At 36.1% G+C, this 19,333-nt stretch overlaps 3 protein-coding genes across 5 annotated transcripts in view; all 3 read right to left on the bottom strand.

Moving 5' to 3' along the window:
* The window catches only part of LOC145213781 (replication protein A 70 kDa DNA-binding subunit-like), a 42,202-nt gene that overhangs the window by 18,178 nt on the left and 4,691 nt on the right, over window positions 1-19,333 (bottom strand). The gene's annotated exons all lie outside the window — the stretch shown is intronic.
* LOC145213788 (replication protein A 70 kDa DNA-binding subunit-like) lies at window positions 620-5,316 on the bottom strand. The gene is made up of 5 exons (XM_080082186.1): window positions 5,041-5,316; window positions 4,602-4,725; window positions 1,876-1,984; window positions 1,487-1,584; window positions 620-1,220 (listed from the first exon to the last, which is right to left on the bottom strand). Exons 1-5 carry the CDS (start codon window positions 5,071-5,073, stop codon window positions 1,147-1,149), a joined length of 438 nt encoding a protein of 145 aa, XP_079938312.1. The 5' UTR covers window positions 5,074-5,316; the 3' UTR covers window positions 620-1,146.
* On the bottom strand, window positions 10,088-19,006 carry LOC145213784 (uncharacterized). 2 transcript variants are annotated; one of them, XM_080082180.1, is made up of 10 exons: window positions 18,845-19,006; window positions 17,030-17,153; window positions 16,863-16,971; window positions 16,522-16,610; window positions 16,337-16,407; window positions 15,541-15,664; window positions 14,705-14,813; window positions 14,059-14,156; window positions 12,976-13,077; window positions 10,088-10,512 (listed from the first exon to the last, which is right to left on the bottom strand). In XM_080082180.1, the coding sequence occupies exons 1-10, from the start codon at window positions 18,875-18,877 to the stop codon at window positions 10,421-10,423; spliced, it is 951 nt and encodes a 316-aa protein (XP_079938306.1). In that variant the 5' UTR covers window positions 18,878-19,006; the 3' UTR covers window positions 10,088-10,420. The 2 variants fall into 2 exon arrangements, with proteins under 2 accessions (XP_079938306.1, XP_079938305.1); XM_080082179.1 differs by having other exon boundaries at window positions 10,088-10,515; window positions 18,845-19,004.

Below are 19,333 nucleotides of genomic sequence, written 5' to 3'. Positions count from 1 at the left end.
TCTTGACACAAGTTACAAAAGGAAACAGTGACGCTAATCTCAAACACACCAGTAAATCATACGCCGACGTTACAAGGCAACACACACAATCTTGGACATAAGTTATAATTTGCAATTGACTATTAACTACAAATTTCATTTTTATACATGTTGATTGCTACACAATCACCCCCTTTGGAGCCTGTGATAAATTAATAGGGTGTTGCTCAGCACTAGCCTACACTGCAGACTGGTACACCTAACATAGAAAGGCCGACAACTGGTTAAGTTAAACCGACGATGACCAAGAAGCGTTGGGTTGGGTCTGTAAGATATTTCACAAAGTAGCCTATATGCGTTTTTCTGTCTTTTGAAACAAACATTTCAAACATTTGGAGGTACAAATGCTCCTAACAAAATATTTGAAGTTGATTACCTCTTTCTGCGTGATGTTTTGTGTCCTTTTGGTATTTTTTGGAATTTTAAGCTGCCATGGTGCCATGCAGATTTTTTGGGAACAAGGTCTAAGTTGAACTAGTGGTTCTCAAACCATGCGCCCTAGGTGTGTCTTAAGATGACTATATAACAGCTTAATTTAATGAGGTCACTAAATGTTTCAAATGATTTTTTCACATTCTCCTGCGTTTTAGTTGTTTTATTGGTGCAACCGAGGTTATTGTGGAAATACTGCTGCAAATAGTTTAATGATGTGACATAGAAACAGAAAACAGTTGTAACAATGTGGCAGTTCGAAAAGCGTGTGGGAAAACATATAAAAAACATGAAAGGCACTGTGACATGACGCGATACATTTAAAGCAGCAGATATCAAGAACTAACAATGAGCATTGTGAATGACAACACACTAGGATGGATGACATCGACAGGAGCACAACAAAACTCGAATAAGAATAACACACATGTGTAACAGTCAGAACAGCATAATTCTTTTAAAACACATGCTTAACGCAAGGCAGTGCACTGTATGACTACATTTGTACTAATGTTATGAGACCCATGTTGTTTAGAGGCATTTTCAAGGAAATTTTTTGTACAAAATCGTTATAAATTTACATTTTTGGCCTGCCTTCTAATTAGCAAGAAGATGAATATAGCACACAAAACAGAAGCTGTCCTGGGCTGAATAGATGTTAGTATGTTGATGAATCTACAGGGCATCCATGTATACATCCTCAACACCTGGTCTGGTTGTAAGAGGCAAACACCCACACATATCGGCAGCTGTAATATGTAAAGTTGTATGTCACACATTGAGATCCTACTGATATAAAATGGATGAAATGATGATACTAACTTTAAATCGCTAATTTTAAAAGTCAAGTGCAGTGTTTTTTTAAGGTGTCAAATTTCTCCAGCGGTTTCCCAAAATTTGAAATGTGTCTATTTTTGGGTATTTAAATGAAACACTTGCAGTCTCCTAAAACTACTTAGCGGTCACCCAAGCCAAACCTTAAAAAAAACCTGGTCAAGTGATTAATTGAACTTGCCATTTTGTGAAACACCAAGCCTAACAGGTTCACCAATTTTTCCGCCAACCTCCTCAGCTGATTGCAGTATCTCAATATCAAGACAAACCACAATCCTCCTACAAATACATACTTAACTTTAAAATGCTAGTCGCACGTTGTATATAAACATATGTAAGGTTTGTCTCAACTAATTCTTACATTTTGGGACATTGAAAACAAAAATTTTTAATAATTTCACGAGTCAATAAAATTATCTTGTGGGCCCCTGCTGGTGTATGGTGTTATCTAGACTCTAGAGGTAGTCTGATTTGTTTGTTTTTAAGGCAATAAAAATACCGATAAAGTTTAATAAATAATAAATCAAAGTGAAAATAAACAAGCCCCTCAGTAACAAAAGTTAATCTTACTTTGAATCCTGCAAGAGTATTGAATGGTATTGCTTCAGTTTGAACACTGTATACTGCTGGAGACGTCCGTCATTGATAAAATCAATTAGAAGATGTGCCAACAAAGCAGCTGTAAATAAATGTTGTTTTCAATTTGTATGTTTGTACATAGCTTTGGTCCAAGTGTGCAGGGCCCTCGAGATCAAAAAATATCCTGGTGCAAGTAAATTTCTGGGCCCCCCTTTGAACGCTATAGTCATGTCTAAAATAGTGATTAGTTTATGCGCTGATGATCAAACATTTAATACGTTCATTCGTCATTCAGAACTGCGGAGGTTCACGCGGGTCTGCAAAGTACTGCTACTCTCGAATTAACAACGCAATATGTTTGCGCTATGAGCCTCACTAAGTTTGTAGTTCAAACTGCTGCCTCAAGATTCCTTGGAGATAAACTCCAGAAAACACCATAATCCGTTGACTACATATTGTTGGTTTATTTGGTTCAGCGACAGAAATATTTCAAGAAGTCTTATTCAAATAGAATCGTAATTAAAGAGAAAACAGTAATTAGCAATTAACACCAAAGTATAAAAGAATCCAAAACTTGATTCAAATATTTAATAGTACAGGTAATATTTCACAAACACGGAACTATGTATTAACTTGCAACTCTATGTCTCAGTTCTAATTAGTTAGACTTATATTTGCCGGTTAATTATTTATTTAATTATTTTTTATGTCTAGTATGTCTAATGGCCGTGGGAAGACTCGAGATCAGAGCCGCCATTTTGTTTCGACCGGCAATTAGGGCCGCTGGCCCGCGCGCAGTTTTCAGTTAAAATCGGTTAAGGCCGCGCGCCATTATTTCTCAAACACTTTTTTCCAGCCACTGGTAAATTTTCTAAGTCCCAGCGCTTCAAGAAAAACTAATAGTCATTTTCCCAGTCGCTGTTAAATTACTGTTAATTTTTCTAAGTCCAAACGCTTCATGTTTAATTCAAACACAAGCTAACGCGGGTTTGCCTTTTCTTTAGCTCCTGCCTTTCCAAACGTTAACAAAAAAATGACAATTTTCCCAAAAACACCGGTTTATAGAGGCAGGAGTGAGCGGATTCCCGAGCGCTGTGAGCCGTCAAGTGTGTATTCATTGGTCAAGAGGAGCTCGGAGCCGTTTTTAGAGCGATGTATATTGTGAGACGCTTTGCCCTACGTTCCATATTATTATATATGACCGCTACAGAAAAAAGAAAAGCAAGTTGGCCAATGGATAATTGACACTCAATAAAAGGCTTGACAAATCTTAAAAGTTTTGAAAAACAAATATTCTTACATCTTTACTACATGCACTAGAACAGGGGTGGGGAACATGCGGCCTGGTATGTCAAAATACATTTTTAGGATGTTGATATTACAGACTGCACCGGGCGCTGAAAAATAGACAGAAACGTATTTGTTGACCTTTACGCCACATCACTATTTGATCAGTTCTAGGGCTGGTGTTTTCAAATTAGAACCACTTGTCCCATGGTGGAGATTTCCTTACAATTGTTTGCGCATAATCGAATGTCTCAAACTCGTCTGTGATGTCATAATTTGCTTTTACATCATTGATCTTTGTAAATAAGCGAGTTTCTAGTCTAGAATAAATAAATCCTGAATGTTGTAGTGAGGAATTTCAATTATCTTAAACCGTAAGTCATACAACTCTACAAGGGAATATCAAAACAACCATTATGTAAGTCAAAAAGTTTGAACACCACTGTCCTTGGCCTGGGAATAATGACCTAAGAGCGTTTGTACAGCAACGTGAACGTTTGAAAGCCCTCGCGAATCATTGCCAATTCACACCACAACTTACACGACTTAGGCCTATACTGCAATAAATGTTACCGTTGACATTGCTAATCCTTACCAAACAACGGACACAATGTGGCACACAAAAAAAGGAACATCTAAAAGAGATCTCGCTACAGAGAGTTAGTGCATAGAGTTGCACTACTAACAAATCAAAATCCACTTTCGGCAATGTTTCAATAACATACATTTGACCCTGTAATTTTTAACCTAATGATTATGGGGCCCCTAGACTCTTATGGGCCCCGGTGCCGGCTGCACCCCCCTCTTGTGGGGCCTGAAAGTGTGTCCAACTCGTACATCCCGGCGTGCCATTTGGTGGCCCCAAACAGCACATGATTTGATTTATTAAAACATATGGAACAACTTTGTACTGTTTTTTATTGGGCATATAAACCATTAACGTTTGTGACGATCTGCTGATCTCAATTTTTGCTACGAATTGCTTTTGAAATCATTGTAGTTGGAAACGGTGTCTGACCGTAACAATACACAGAGCGTTAACGTGAGATACTCAGTGCTTTTGGTCCATCCCTGGTACCAAGTTAAAAGCGATGTGCACTATCTGCAGTTAGTGGTATGTTGACAAACCATTAGCATGTCATTATGTTAGGTGCTAAAATATGGCTTGTTACAGATTCGACTATCAATTATCGCATTGAAATTGTACGTGAAATATAATCGTTTTGATTTTTGTCAATTTTAAAGAGGGCGTTTTTAAGTTATGTAGACCTAAAGCTGAAAGGGGCCGTACAGGAAAAAGGTTGAGAAACACTGGTCTATTTTAGTGAAATTTTCTGTTACTAAACAAGTTTGTTCTATTTGTTAATTAAACATTTACAATATGCATATTTAACAAATTCAAATGTACTGTTTTACAAATAAGGACTTACTTGAAAAGATGTGAATGCCATCTGACAAGTTAAGTTTTAATCTTGGCCTATCTGGTCCATTTATGAACTTTGTGCCAAGACATTGTAAAATAGGATCTTTTGGTTTTTGGCCATTGAATAGGGCCTGTAAAACACATCAGAATAACATATTATTAAAACATGTTTTTCAATAACTGAAACAAAAATGGTTAGTTTGCAACTTTGCATATGGCCTATAAGTAATTTTACTATCTGGATATAGCAGTTAGCAGATATATAAGTATTTTATTTAAGCTATCAGATAACCGGATAATAATGAGTCTTTTGCAACTTCTTTGAACTGTGGTACGGATTTCTTTAAAGAAAAACTTAAAAAACAACAACATGACAACAACACATGATCTAAACCGGTTCGCGGGTTCGGTTTTAGTTCTTGTTTGACTCTCTGATTATAACTTACCGAAATAGCTCCTTGCGTCAATTCAACAGGCATTTTCGCTAGATTTTTTCAGAAACACGCAAAAAATGCTTCAAATGTACGATCAAAAGATGTCGTTCCAACTTGCAATCCTCCCTTCAAATGATTATTCTTTCGTTTTCAATTTGCCGCTAACGCTACACCAGAGCGAAAAACAAAGACTTGTAAGTTTGTTGACGTTTTGTCCACCAGACCAGAACGTTAGGACTTCTTCAGAGCAATGAAGTGAACTGCGGGATACGATAAAACAATTAAAAAAGAACAAAGGCTGTCCGTCAAGAAGCGCTAGAATGCAACAGTACATAACTATAATGTCTGATTCCGATAGTTCAGCAGTTCTCAAACTGGGGTCCTTTAGGGCCTTAGGGGTCCGTGAGGCAATTTTTGGGGGACCGAAAAGCGGTTGACGTAATTCTATAATCTTATTTAGCGTCAGTTTGTGCCACTAAATAAGCGTAAATCAAATTAGAATTGAGAATCGACTGTCTCCTTTGCTAAACAATAGCCTCTATTGCAGGGGTCTCAAACACGCGGCCCGCGGGCCGCATGCGGCCCTCCAAGTGTTTTTGTGCGGCCCGCGAAGTCACTTTTAGAAGTTATGTGTTTTACTCAGGCGTAATACCCTGTCAGATCAGTAAGTTTACAAGATACAATCACTTTCTGTTGGTCGTATATGCAACGTTTTAACAGAAAAAAAATTAAAATAGCTCCTCTTTAGAGTGAGCAATTGCGATGGTTGCGTCACATTTTTTTCCATTGTTGCGTCATTAAAGGTCATTGATTTCACACAAAGCAATAAAGCACAGTTGGTTCTTGTGCTTAATTACACTATATATCTGTTTGTTATTGTGTTGTTTTTAATGTGGTTAAAGGTATAAATGAACATTTTAGATTTAAATCATGCAATACTTTTGTTGCATGTTACACTGTAACAAATGTTTCGATAGTGCGGCCCTTGCCTTAATCAAAAGTTTGTTTATGGCCCTTGAAGCAGTTTGAGTTTGAGACCCCTGCTCTATTGAATGACAACTATCAACTAGAAAAGTGGCTTTCTGATTCACTTCCATTTTAAATATTCTATACGATGTTTACCAATTTACTGCACTATACACAATTTTATCTACAAACATGATTGTTTTTGCAAGCAAAAACGAATGGGTCCCCACACGCGTGTTTATGCGGATTTACGGTAAACCTATGTGGCGGTTATTTTTATATTCTTAAGGACAAATTTTTCACAAAGCATAAACTTAACTTTAAAAGTTCTTTTCCATATTCTTTTAGCATCATTATTGTCATATAATTACAAAAAATCGGTGAAAAAAGAACGGGGAAAATACATTCAATTTAATCTCTTGCTTTGACCTTGATATTGTGGTTCAAGTTCAGTTTTTAGACACAAATTTTCCTAGAAAGCCTTAACTGTTGTATTAGACACTATATAAAAAAGTCGTTTGCTACTGAGGTATACATAACAACTTGTTTTTCACTTAACTTTGTTTCGCAAAAACGACCGTTTAATGACCTTTTGACACTGTTTTTAATAGCATGCAGTCCTTAGTGTTCAACAATACCCTTCGGCCTAATTTATACATCACTTAAGTACTGATTCTTGAATTGATTTGTCAAAAATAAAGAAGATACGTTATGACGAAAAATTCGTAACGGTGTTGTAATGCCTACAAGTTGACCTTTAGTGACCCATGGTTATGAGACGGCCAAGCTGACAACGAGAATTTAAAGACCATTTATCGCGGCGTTCGAAAAAGTTAAGTTTATTAAATTTCATAGTTATGTTGATCAACGATGTTTTGCCTGACATAAACGAAACCGAAGTACGTTTATCGAGTTCAAATTACGTCTTAGGTTTAAAACCTGCGCCAAAACTGAAAATAAGCATGATAACTCAATAAAACGACACAGCATTGCTGCACAAAAAAACAGCTGATTACTAATCACTGAAACGACTGTCTCGTAAAACGTCTGTTCAGTCGTCAAGCTGAGCACTCCCGCTCTGCCGCAGTGAATTCCTCCCTTGGGACTTATATCTGACATTCTGACTGATAGCGTACACATATTATGGGTTGTAAAGGTAACTGGCAAAATTTTAAATACTAAACGAATATCCTGCTTAAACAATTGTTAACTTTTTCAAATATTTCTGCACCATAGGGCATGTATTTCTGCCTTAAAACTAAAACCGTTTATTTCGGGGTTTAAAGGGTAAAAAATGGGTGAATCCGAAAAAAAGATACAAAATTCTTTAAAAAACTTTACATTGCACCAAACAACAAAGCATGAAACTCCAAGATGCTGTACTTTAGTCAGTACAGCCGTTTCAAAAATTTTACGTTTTGGGGGCCTGTGGGTGAACCGCTGGGTCAATCGGGGTCAAACTTCAGGAGGATCAAATTTGGATTATTAACTAACATCTCTGTAAATTTGAAGCACTCTTTCTTGACCAAACGCTTAGAACAAATCAGCGTTAGACAGAAAAAAGAAAAAAAGAAAAAAAGAAAAAAAATACGGACAAAAACAATATGTGTCCCCTTCAGGGAAGGGGACCCATAAAAATACAATTGTTCGCGCACAATCGTAATGCTTTTTTTTGTTTTGTCTGTGATGTCACAAGCTGTCTTTGGATCATTGTTATGCTCAATTTTGCATAACTAGCTAAAATCCTGCAATCATCTTTCGTTTTTCTGAAATACACATTCCGGCTAAAGGACCGCGAGCCCTCGAGATAATGGCAAAGGGACAGTTTTGAAAAAATAATGAAAAAGTTTAAGAACCGTGTGCGATGGTTGATGGGGAAGTTGGCCGTGATATATCGCGGAAAACGGTTTTTTGGTCATTATTGCAATTTAAGATTTTCGAATTGGAATTAATTAGGCAACTTTCAAATACCAATCTCTTAAACTGGATTCATGTTTAAAACATTGTAAAACGTCCTTTCGACTGCCAATTTGTGTTCACACGGCGCGAATTCAGAGTCTACTTGGTTTGACAAATGTAGCTTACGTGGTATCGTAGTATCTTTTGGTTTTGGTAACATAGCCTACGCCCAATCATTGGCGCCGGCAGAAATATTTCCAGGGGGGGTTAAACTTTGACAAAAACACACTTGCAGGGATAGATTACTGTGTCAACTAGCACATGGCATAAAATATATGCAGTAGATTGAAAAAATCCCCGCACAGTTACGGAACTATGAACCATTTTGTCCGTTTAAAAAACATAAAAACGGCAGAGGCTACGGATACAACACCAGATCCGTAAACAAAGCAGACGTCGTTAAAGTCGCTTGTTTAGACATTTGCTTTGACTATACCAACTTCCTTCTTAGAGCAATATCGTTTTTCAGTCATGAGGTTTATCGAGAAAATGTTTTAATTTTGGGGTACTTTGAAATTCCAGGGGGGTGCCCCCTCTTGCCCCTACGTGCCGGCGCCCATGCGCCTAATTGTTTTTAGAGGCTTTATTGACACTTTTACCCATGCATCATTCAAGATTCGTTTAAGGCGCTCACATACACCCTGGACGTGCGGTATGTAAGTGAATGATTTAAACTGTATGTTTTTGAGGTTGTTTTGTTATGTCTCTTGTAGTGCAGGTTACGCGGAAAAACCATTATTTCTAACACACGTAGCCTACAACGTTTGTCATTGCTGGGCTACAACTACATGATCATATTTACTTGCATGAGGTAATTGTTGTAAATTTAGTATATTTAAGGCGGCGAATGAAATTATTCTGGACGTTCTAAAGGCTAATGATAATAAAAAGGAAAAGAACCAGCAGACCTACCCAAGAATCCAGAGCAATAAAACGAAAATCGATTAAAGAGCTCGAAGTAAATGACAAACAACAGCGGGATACAAAATTGATTAAGTAACGAACAATGGCTTTCCGGGAAACAAGAGTTCGCGAAAAGTAACAGCTCATATATCTCATGTATCCGTGGTAGTTAGCCTTTATAGCGCTGTTGGACGTGAGATCTTGCTAAAGACGAATTGATTTCATAGGCGAAATTTATTACCTAACATAGCAACCCGTTAATTTAACATTGTTATTGTAATTCTCAATATTGTGCCTGGATGTAGCCTAATGGAGAAAAGCAACTGCACTAAAAATGTTCCGATTCGGACAAGCATATACTGTGGTTGAGTGAGAAAAAACGCCGTAAAAATATTGTGTACGTATTCAGCACGCAAAAAGGGATGTGCTTAAGATCAGAAGTTCCCGACCTTTTGCTTTTAATCCACTAATTGTGACATTTACTATTTTGCTACTCCATAGCGCAGTGGTTCCCAACCGGGGAGGAATTTTTTGAGTTCAGGGGAGGAATTTCACAAAAACTACAAAAAAAATTACATTGGAAATGTTACAGAATATTTTTGTATATACATTATTATGTCCATTGTAATTTGGACCGGGTTCACATTTGGTAAAGGATTCTGAATGGACATCCCTAATTATAACATCTATTTCAAATTGCTATAATTTTTTATGTTATATTTGTTTTTCTTCTTATGGGGAGGAATGAATACTTCGAAAATGGGCGAAGGGAGGAATGTGACAAAAAAGGTTGGGAACCACTGCCATAGCGTATTAACATTGCGCAGCTAATTTCAACTTGCTCGTTGTGTTCTTGCACGAGCGAAGTAAAACTCAATCCAACTCACGAAAGTATCTTACCACATGTAATTTAATGAGAACAATACACAGCGTAGCCTAAGGTATGTATCAAGTCTTCAAATGCCTCTAGATAACACATTCAAAACAATTAGACGCATATAGCATATATTTCTTCATAATGATAAATGTACATTTTGTCTTGTTTCGCGGCGTTTGTTACCTGTCGTGCTTCTATCACTATATACAACCATAAAGAACAGATTGAGATAATAAGTACCAAAATCCTAGTCAGGTGGGCCATATCACAGACTTCAAAACGGGATTTAATGTACTGAGCTGCACACAAAAAGCTTCTGCCTACTTTGAACCTCTTGGAATTTACAATATAATATTAAGCTTTTCGTTTTGATTTGTATTAAGGTTCACTTTCACAGGCAATATACATAAACAGTACCACATGCAACACAGTAATGAAAAATAAGAAAAAATGCAGTTTCAAATTTCGAAGAAAACAAAGATTTACACTGATAAAAGAACAAAGTAGCTCATGATTTAATCTCTTGAAGATGACACAATTGGCAAGTTTTTGCGATCAATATAAAAAGGCAAAATTCTAAGTTTCCCTGTGTAACTTCACACTATATGGCAGTTAAATAAAAAAGGGTAATATGAATACTGCACAGAATAAAATTCAACACAAACTTATAGAAAGTTGAGATGAAAATCAGCCAGAAGCACCACAATACAAATGTGCTTTGGTCTGGTCATGTTCAACTCGGTTTTGAGGTGGCATTATGTAGATTTTTTGCTGGTTACCTGCTATAAACATAAATTTACAATTGCTACAGCTTGATTTTTAGAGATGTATTTATCCTAATTTATTAAACTATACAATAAAACATCACCCACAGTTTAAAGCAGCAGCCAAGATAATTTAGTAAACCTACGCGATCCTGGCAACCAGCAAAAAACGGCGCCAGCAGCCACGCAATGGGTGCACTGTACAAACGCTGAACACAATTTTTTTAACACAATAGGCTTACAAAAGTATTGTGTTCAAATTTTTCTGTTCAGCTTTGTTTAATTCGCGAGATATTGGGGTCGAAAGTGAACCCCCTTTAGACATTTTGAGCGGTCGCGCGTCATTGATTGCTTTCGAGCGGGGACGGCGGCATTTTGCGCGAGTTATGAACTTCAAGTTAATATTCGGAGCAGAGCCCCGAAATTACAATAACCAGTTAGGGCTTTTTGAAAACGGCATGCTCTGCAGAAACAGAATATGTCAGTGGCTTTTATTCCGTGAAACGCGTTAAAGAGTATTAAGCAGTCATATTCATAAGCGTATTAATATTTGTAGTTTTATATTTTTTTAAACGAATGCCATCGATGGTATGTGAATGCTTACAAAAGTATTGTGTTAAATTTTTTTGTTCAGCTTTGTTTGATTCGCGAGATATTGGGGTGGAAAGCCCTTTGCGTGGTTGCTGGTGCCGTTTTTTGCTGGTTGCCAGGATCGCGTCGGTGTATAGTAACATATTTTATTGGCAAATCTTATTCCATCATAGACAGAGCAAAATTATTATTTTCACCAACACTACTACAGACGAATCCGGTTAATCGCATCATCGATTTGCCAAGGGTATTTGATGCGATTAACCGGATTATGCGATAATCCGGCTCTTTTGTTGCCGAGAATTGAAAAAAGTACTCTCAAGTGTCAGCGCAATGCATGACGTCATGCTTCCTAACTATCGTGGCTATGGTGCAATCGCCTAAATGTCTTTAAGAAACAGTAGAAACGCACACACACACACTCTTAATTGGCGCACACGCAGTTCGCTTGATTTGTGCTTTCTCTTGCAGTCAGGTTTATTTGAAAAGATATGTTACATCGCATCGTAGCCAAAGGGCCCAACATTTAAATTTGGGAACTTCCCTATAACGACGGTTTATGGCGTTTAAGTCTGGTTTTGGGTAGTTTCCCTTATAAATGTGCTAGGCGTCCCGCTTAATATACACGTAAAATGGTCTGTTGTTTCTAACCTATTTCGTTTTCTAGTTCAAACCAACGCGTTAAGCGGCAAAGTGCTAGGTGCATAATTGTAAGCAAGCCCAAACCCGAAAGTGCACGACCGAAACCTGGTCAAACTTACAACTTTGGCACATTCTACAGCGCAAGGGCGCTAAGGCGAGCTGCATCAGTTTCTATTATAACCCGTTATCCAATTGACAAAAAGAATAAATGATTTTAGCAAAACTTTAAAGACTCGGATTGTGGCGCTACTTTCTAGCTTACTCAGCAAAACTGCAGCTGCAGGACTAGCGTGACTGTCACGTGATCAACGTGTGATCGTTGCTTCAAAAATTTAAAGCAGCAACAAATACTAGAGGAATAAATCCCTTTCTTAATCGTTGTTCTACCTGATAAGTTGCGCAAGGTTACGAATAGAAGACATAAAATATGGCAATCATTGGCACGTTACCAATTACGTGAATCTAAACAACATAGTGTGATTACTTGCGATCTAACATTTACGTGTTTGGCGGGTCATAAATAATATAACAGAAAACATGTTTAAACATTTGTTTAATATTTAACATTGTTTAAATTTCAATACAGTTTAATACTTCGAATTTGGTGCAGTACGCACTTAGTAAGAAATTACAATCAGCGTCTTTGCCGGAACACCAGTTTCGTAATTTTAACATTTTAAACTCTTTATTTAAACGCTTGTTATATCACTATTGGCGATTAGATAAGCCGATAAAAAAGGATCAATGTGCACGGCTTTGAGATAACGACTCCTTGTTATCGTACAGCGGTACACTGAACGCCGATTTAATCTCCTAATAACTTTTCTAAAATATTTTATGGTTGAGAGTGTCATTTTCAACGTTGGAAATTAGTTGCGTTATTTGGTGTAGAATGCAAACATGCATCTACGTTTTTTTCGCGTACATTACCTCCGGAGGATTTTACCATCATATCGTCGTTTTGTATTCGAAAAACTCGGTCTGCTCGACTTTCACATAGAGATCATCAATCCGGTTAATCGCACATTTCGTTGAAAATCGATGCGAATATCCGGTTTATGCGATAAACGATTTTCTTAACAAACGATGGGCGACGGTTTGGGATTTTTAATTGTGATGCAATTAAACGGATTATGCGATTAACCGGTATGCAATTAACCGGATTCGTCTGTATATAACTTTGTATCAGAAAGATATAAATTAGCAAGTCAGACAGTTATAAACATATTTTAGTGCCATACTTACACTTTTTACTAGTCTGATGTCTGCTACTTATTGTCCCACTTGGATTGCTGTTTTCATTCTCTAGCTTCGATGCACTAGGTAAACCTTTATTGACATCTGCAGCTGCAATGTTACAAACAATAAGCTATAAATGTTTTTAGCTACTACTGTATAGTATAGCCCAGGAGTACACAACCACAGAATCTTATTTTACCAACAGCTGCTATCCCATTTCCCATTGCATTTATGTTACCGATGTAGAGAAACTTGATTTATCTCATAATATTCCACCTACTGGTAGCTGAAAGATTGATATCTAATCTAATCCACAGATTAAACAGAACGCTTTGACAATTCACCGTAATTGTTTATAATCTTCCTATCAATATTTGGCATTGTTTGCACACAATAGGTTTACAAAAAGTCTACGTTTTTTAGTTACCGGGCAAGTAATATATTATTCTATCCCTACAAAATCTATTTAGACAAGTTTTAATTGAAATGTCTGACAAAATAAAGTTTTAATCAATTCATGGCTGCAAGCACATATATTTCAATCTTTGTCTCCAATGTTACACGTGGCTGTACAACAGCAGGTTATGCACCCCTGGTATTAGGATTTCTCAAATTTCCCACTTTGGCTTATCCCAGACTTTGGCTAATTATTTATCATTCCTGTTTAAATTGTTACATGAAACCTTTGGGAATCCTTTAATTCACGGAAACCCTGTGGGTGTCGCACCCCTGGTTAAAGAGTGCAACTTAAAAAGCAATCAATTTTTGTCCCGGGACAACAAGAAAATCCCGGGATAGAATTTTGTGCTAAAATTGTCGGGATCCCAGGAAAGAAACTCTACCTGGTATGGACAGTATATACAGTAACAATATAGAAATACATTATTATCATAGTTTTCTTGCAAAAATCTTGAAAGAAAGAGTAATATGTCAAGTTAGTTACAAATGGAGCAATTGCAAGTAATTAATCTGCTTTATCACAACAAACTAGGTGTTAAAGTGGGACCATTGAGTAAAGTGTAATGAATGTGAACAGCGAAACTGTAAGTTTTTTTTTAATGAAATTAAACTATTTGTTGATTGACTTGCCTTTTTGAGCAACACCAAAAGGAACAGGTTCACCAATTGGAGCCCCAGCCTCCATCCACCATTCAATTTCTTCAACATCCAGCAAAATCACAATCCTCCTGTACATACAACCTTGCGTTACATGTCATATACAGTATTATTCATATATATGTACACAAAACAATTAAAACCCACTGGTTCTTATTTTCTTTTTTCTTGCATGCCATCCCCAGCAATTGGCAGTACATTTTAACCCCAGGGCGAATACCCTGTCAGACCGCTGAGTTTACATGATACAATTATTCTTTATTAGTGGTTCAGTATATGCAACGTTTTAATACGATGATCGAAGTAACCCATCTAAAGCAATAAAGCACAGTTGATTCTTTTACTCTGCTACGCTGTATATTTGTTTGTTATTTGTGGAATTATTGAACATTTACTTTTTAATCATGATATTGCTTTGTTGTCATGTTACACTGTAACAAATGTTTTAAGATAGTGAGGCCCTCAGCTCACAAAAAAGTTTGTGTTTGACCCTTAAAGTTCTTTGAGTTTGACACCCCTGACCTAACCAGGCACCACCACTATCTTATTTATATTACAAACACACAAAAAAGCACTGAGAATCACATAAAAATTTCTACTGCAATAAAGTTAATCTTACACATTTCCCTCGATCACTGCTGAATGATACTGTATTGCTTGAAACACTGTATATCTCTGAAGAGATCCAACATCCACCATTTCATTTAACTGCGATGCTATCATGACAGCTTTAAAAAAATAGGTAATGATGAAAGATATACACGTAAGTTATTTTTTTCGGCTTTGAAAAAAAAATAACATGGCAACACAGTTGCACTAAAAAAAACAATATGTGTCCCCTTCAGGCAAGGGGACCCATAATCACCACTTCAGAAATAACTGTGCAACGTTAAACAGTCATGGAGTGAAAAACATTTGGTGTCACAATTAGTGGACTAAATGAGCTGCAGCTACACTAGTCCAAAGTCAATTTTCTGTTTAACAGTTGGTTGGAAGCATTTGACAGTGATAGGACGAGAACATGGTACTCGGTATCGAATGATTTTAGTGGTATCGATACTCGTGCAAAATATTTTGCCTCTGTTTTTGTGACCAAAGACTGGTTTACACTGTAAGAATATGGGGAATTTTTTGCCAATGTTTGCTTCGGGCAGCACATAATCAAGAAAAAGTTCCGCCAGGTTACACATATAGTTTTTGCTATTGTGTGGAAATCACATTTTTCTGCATGCTTTTGCATGTGTGTGTGTGTGTGTGGTATCAATCCATCACTATCATTTAAAACAACTTTGTCTTAAAATCTCTTGTTCAAATTACAAATTGTGCCTGACAAAAATGTGACCCAACTGCAGTAAAAGAAATATAGTAATTAACTGCATGAAAATGTAAAAAACTTAATTTTAAAAATGTGTTTTGCACAGAAAAGTTATACACCTTTAATAAAAAGAAACTTACTGTCAAAGCTATGAATGCCATCTGATACAACAAGCCTATATCTCCGTACACCTGTATCAGAAATGCATGTTGTACCCAAACATTGAAGGATAGGTTGGTATGGTTGTTTTCCACACATCAATTCCTGTAACCATATAACCAAATTGTTTCAAACAAACATTTGTAAAAAATATCTACCATTTGCAAATGATTTTACAGAAAAGTCATCTAAGACAGTGGTTCTGAAACTGGGGTCCTTGGTCCTTTTGGGGTCCGTGAGGCAGTTTTGGGGGGACTGTGAAATGGTTAAAGTAATTTTATACGCTTATTTGGCGACAGTTTGTGCCACTGGATAAGTTTAAATCAAAGTAGAATTGAGAACTGTCTCGTTTGCTAAACAATAGCCTTTATTGCATAATAACTGACAAAAATGCAATTGTTTGCACACAATCATAATGTTTTTTGTCTTGTATGTGATGTCGGAAGCTGTCTTTGGATCATTATTAAGTGCAATATTGCACAACTAGCTAAAATCCTGCAATCAAATTTCATTTTTCTGAACTACCTATTTAGGCTTAAGGACCACGAGCCCTCGAAATAATGGCAAAGGGACCATTTTGAAAAAAATACTGAAAGAGTTTGAAAACCATTGATCTAAGAGAATGAAAAATATTTTCCAAGTAACAGATTTTGTCAATAAAGATAATTTAAGTAATACTGTAAATATATGTAGACTAACTGGCAAGGATAAAAAACGCTGCCAAACTGGTTAAAGAATGTTAGTTTGTATGTAACATTTAGGTTTAAAACAACTTACCATAACTGCTCCGCCTGTTAATTTTGTATGCTCCTCATTGCCAGTCAAGAAATGAAAAGCACAGTAACTATCTAAAAATCACACATGCATGTTACATAAAAATCATATTTATATTTGGAAAATAAAATTCCTAAACTTTTTTTTAATGTAAGGCAAAAAAGGCATTAGCATATTTACATGCTTACCAGGTTGTTTAAGTCGTGCAGGATTACCAATTCTTCCACCAGTCTCCTCTGCAGTTGCAAGTAGCTCAACATCATCACAAATTACAAACCTGCAATAAAAGCCCAACCGCGTACTACATTTTATACTGATTACATATTGTTACCCCAATACATGTAAATCCAGTTAATCACTCAATTTTTAATTTGCATAGTGGTCATGGATCCTAAAAATTATGCCTATTATTTGTATGAAGGATACAGCGTCGTGATTATCGGACAATCTAGTTAATTGCATGGATAAACTAGTAAACTTGGGGAAGCAATTAATTAAATTGGCCTGTTCTAACTAAAGTAGCCCTTACTTTGAACCTTTATATAGTATGACCCGATATTCCTTTAGTCTTAACAAGGTATGTTGCTGGAGTTGCCCTTTCATCACCAAATCATTTTGTTCCTCCGCTAACACACAAGCTAAAAAAATAGAAGTTTATTTTGAACTCATAACCAAAGTCATTAGATTTTAATCTACCTCCAAAGCTGTGAACACCATCTGACAAAACAAGTGTTATTCTTGCAATTCTGGATAGAAATTCCCGATTTGCACGAAGGCATTGTAAAATAGGATGATTTGGTTTTTCTTCCTTGACAATTTTCTGCAAACAAAATATAGTCAAGTGGGGTAAAAAAAACAATTTTTTGAAACTTCGTTGCCAAACTTTTAGTTTATGCAACAAGAGGTCAGTTTTTCTTCCCAACAAAGATGATGGGACTACTTTTGTAGTTATGTGACAAGTTTTTGATTTTAATAAAAAACAAAAAAAATATTTGACGAAAACTGTTGTTGTTTTTTAACCTGAAAAAGGTACAAAAAAACAATGTTGGGGTAAAAAAAAAACAAGTGGACATTAGGACCATTTAAAAAAAATTGGGTGGCAGTTGGAACTTTAATTGAATTATATGAACTTAATGAACCATCTTAAAGTCAAAGATAAGACAGAAATTTCATTAATACATTTGTTACAATTCATAAGCCAAAAAACACAAAGCACATAAATTTCTTTGTTTTCGAAATTTTGCAAACCAAACTTACAGCAGTTAGCAAACTGTTTGTAAACTAATTAAACACTTTCAAATTAGTGCTAAGACTTTCCATGGCTTTATACCTTTTATGCACTGCATTTATTGCCTTTGATTTGGTATTTTTTTTTCATTTACCAGGCTCTTATTGGTTTGCAACTAGGTTTTAACCAAGCTCACCCACTTGCTGGCCTGCCATGTAACCCACAAACTTCCTGAAATAAAGTTTCATTTTCTGTCCAAAACTGATTGAATTACCACAAAATGAATTGATTCCCCCCTTTTCCTTACTTTTTGGCATTTTTCAAAAAGGCCTGGACCCAAATTTGTACTTTCAGCAATGCAGGTATACTTTTTGGTAAAAACATCCTCCAAAAGTGGGTCCTCAAAGCAATTTTGTACAGCTTGGGTTTAAGTACATGTTTAATGGGCTTACTTTTTTATTTTCTAAACTTCCAGGTGACAAATAAAAAATATTGGGCAAAAAAAAATTTGGGGTGCAAAAAATACATATTTTTTTTTTACCCCATTCCTATAGAACCGTTTGGGGTAAAAACGAACAACAGGATATCTGAAAAAATATAGAAGCTAGCCAAGTAGAGTCTTTTTTGTTTTATAGGCCATGGTTATGACACAACAAAGATAAAAGGTCATTGACACCAAACTTGTAATAAAAAATCTGCAGGAAAGTTTCTAAAGGTTGTTGAAGACTTTTTAACATACGAATTTTACAACTGTTGTTTCAACCACCAGAACATTGCCTAAAAACAAAATCTGAGATTGGTTTATCGCTTATTGTTTAGGCACAGAATAAACACATCTTATGAAAAAGAAAGTACTACAAATTTGTTTTTGGTTGATCTGTGAGGGTATTGTTTTTTTTTACCCCAACTTCGGCAATTTTTTTTACCCCACTTGACTATAGTTTAGATTGAATAAACACCTTGAAAATAAATGTAATCTTCACAACAAAAACATGCATGCAACTGGTAAGCTACGTACAACGGAACGCTGGTCTACAGAACATCTTTCCTTCCTATTGGTTTTATCAACGTTAAATAAATTGGAAAACTATTTTTTCTATTTATTTAGGAAAGGAATAAGATTCAATAAACCTTGTCAAAGGGGGTAGAACCCAATTAGTTTGAACGCCTACTATAAAGTGACTTGCATTGCATTAGTTTTGCTTTTACACAGTTATAACTGCACTTACAGATATCCCCCTAATTACCTACTTTAGTATTTCAAACCTGATAAAACTTCTTACCATAAGCGTCCCTTGTGATAGTTGATACGCCATTTTATGGCAGAAAAATATTTTCAAATCACGTCCACAGATACATAAAACCTCAAGACTCAAGCAGCTTTAGGGAGAAGCTAATGTTTTTCTATGTGTAATACTCCCGCCAAAAGTTGACTTTATTTCGTTGTTTTCCTGCCACTAATGTCGCACCAGAGCGAAAAAACCAAACACTTTATTATTTCGTTTTCTAACAAAAATCTTAATAGGGTAAAATGATGCTGTTACGTGATCTATATTTTTCCGTCTGCAGGAAATACACTGTAACCGTTTAGCTTTCAAACGAAAAAATCGGGTTCATTCTAAACTGGAGTAAATTTGTGTGAGCAGAGAACAGCTTTCATACACTCCATGAAGTGTATAAAGTTGAAACAAATGCAATGACCACGTCGATATATAAAATATATGCGCCTGCTTTTTAGCTAGTCGGTGTTTTTGCTAATTTGCTGATCTTGA

Source organism: Phallusia mammillata, chromosome 2 (genome assembly GCF_965637545.1).
Source record: "Phallusia mammillata chromosome 2, kaPhaMamm4.hap1.1, whole genome shotgun sequence".
Classification (NCBI taxonomy): Eukaryota; Metazoa; Chordata; class Ascidiacea; order Phlebobranchia; family Ascidiidae; genus Phallusia; species Phallusia mammillata.
Note: the sequence above shows the minus strand (reverse complement) of the source record. Positions and strands in the feature narration are given on the sequence as shown.

Coding starts and splice junctions, on each gene's coding strand:
- LOC145213788 (XM_080082186.1), bottom strand. CDS start 5,073: ATGCCTGTTGAATTGACGCAAGGAGCTATTTCG. Junction 4,726..5,040: donor TGACGCAAGGAGCTATTTCG/GTAAGTTATAAT, acceptor TGTGTTTTACAG/GCCCTATTCAATGGCCAAAA. Junction 1,221..1,486: donor GCTTGGTGTTTCACAAAATG/GCAAGTTCAATT, acceptor TACATATTACAG/CTGCCGATATGTGTGGGTGT.
- LOC145213784 (XM_080082179.1), bottom strand. CDS start 18,877: ATGGCGTATCAACTATCACAAGGGACGCTTATG. Junction 13,078..14,058: donor TTTTGGTGTTGCTCAAAAAG/GCAAGTCAATCA, acceptor GTAACATTGCAG/CTGCAGATGTCAATAAAGGT. Junction 10,516..12,975: donor ACATCAGACTAGTAAAAAGT/GTAAGTATGGCA, acceptor TTATGTTTATAG/CAGGTAACCAGCAAAAAATC.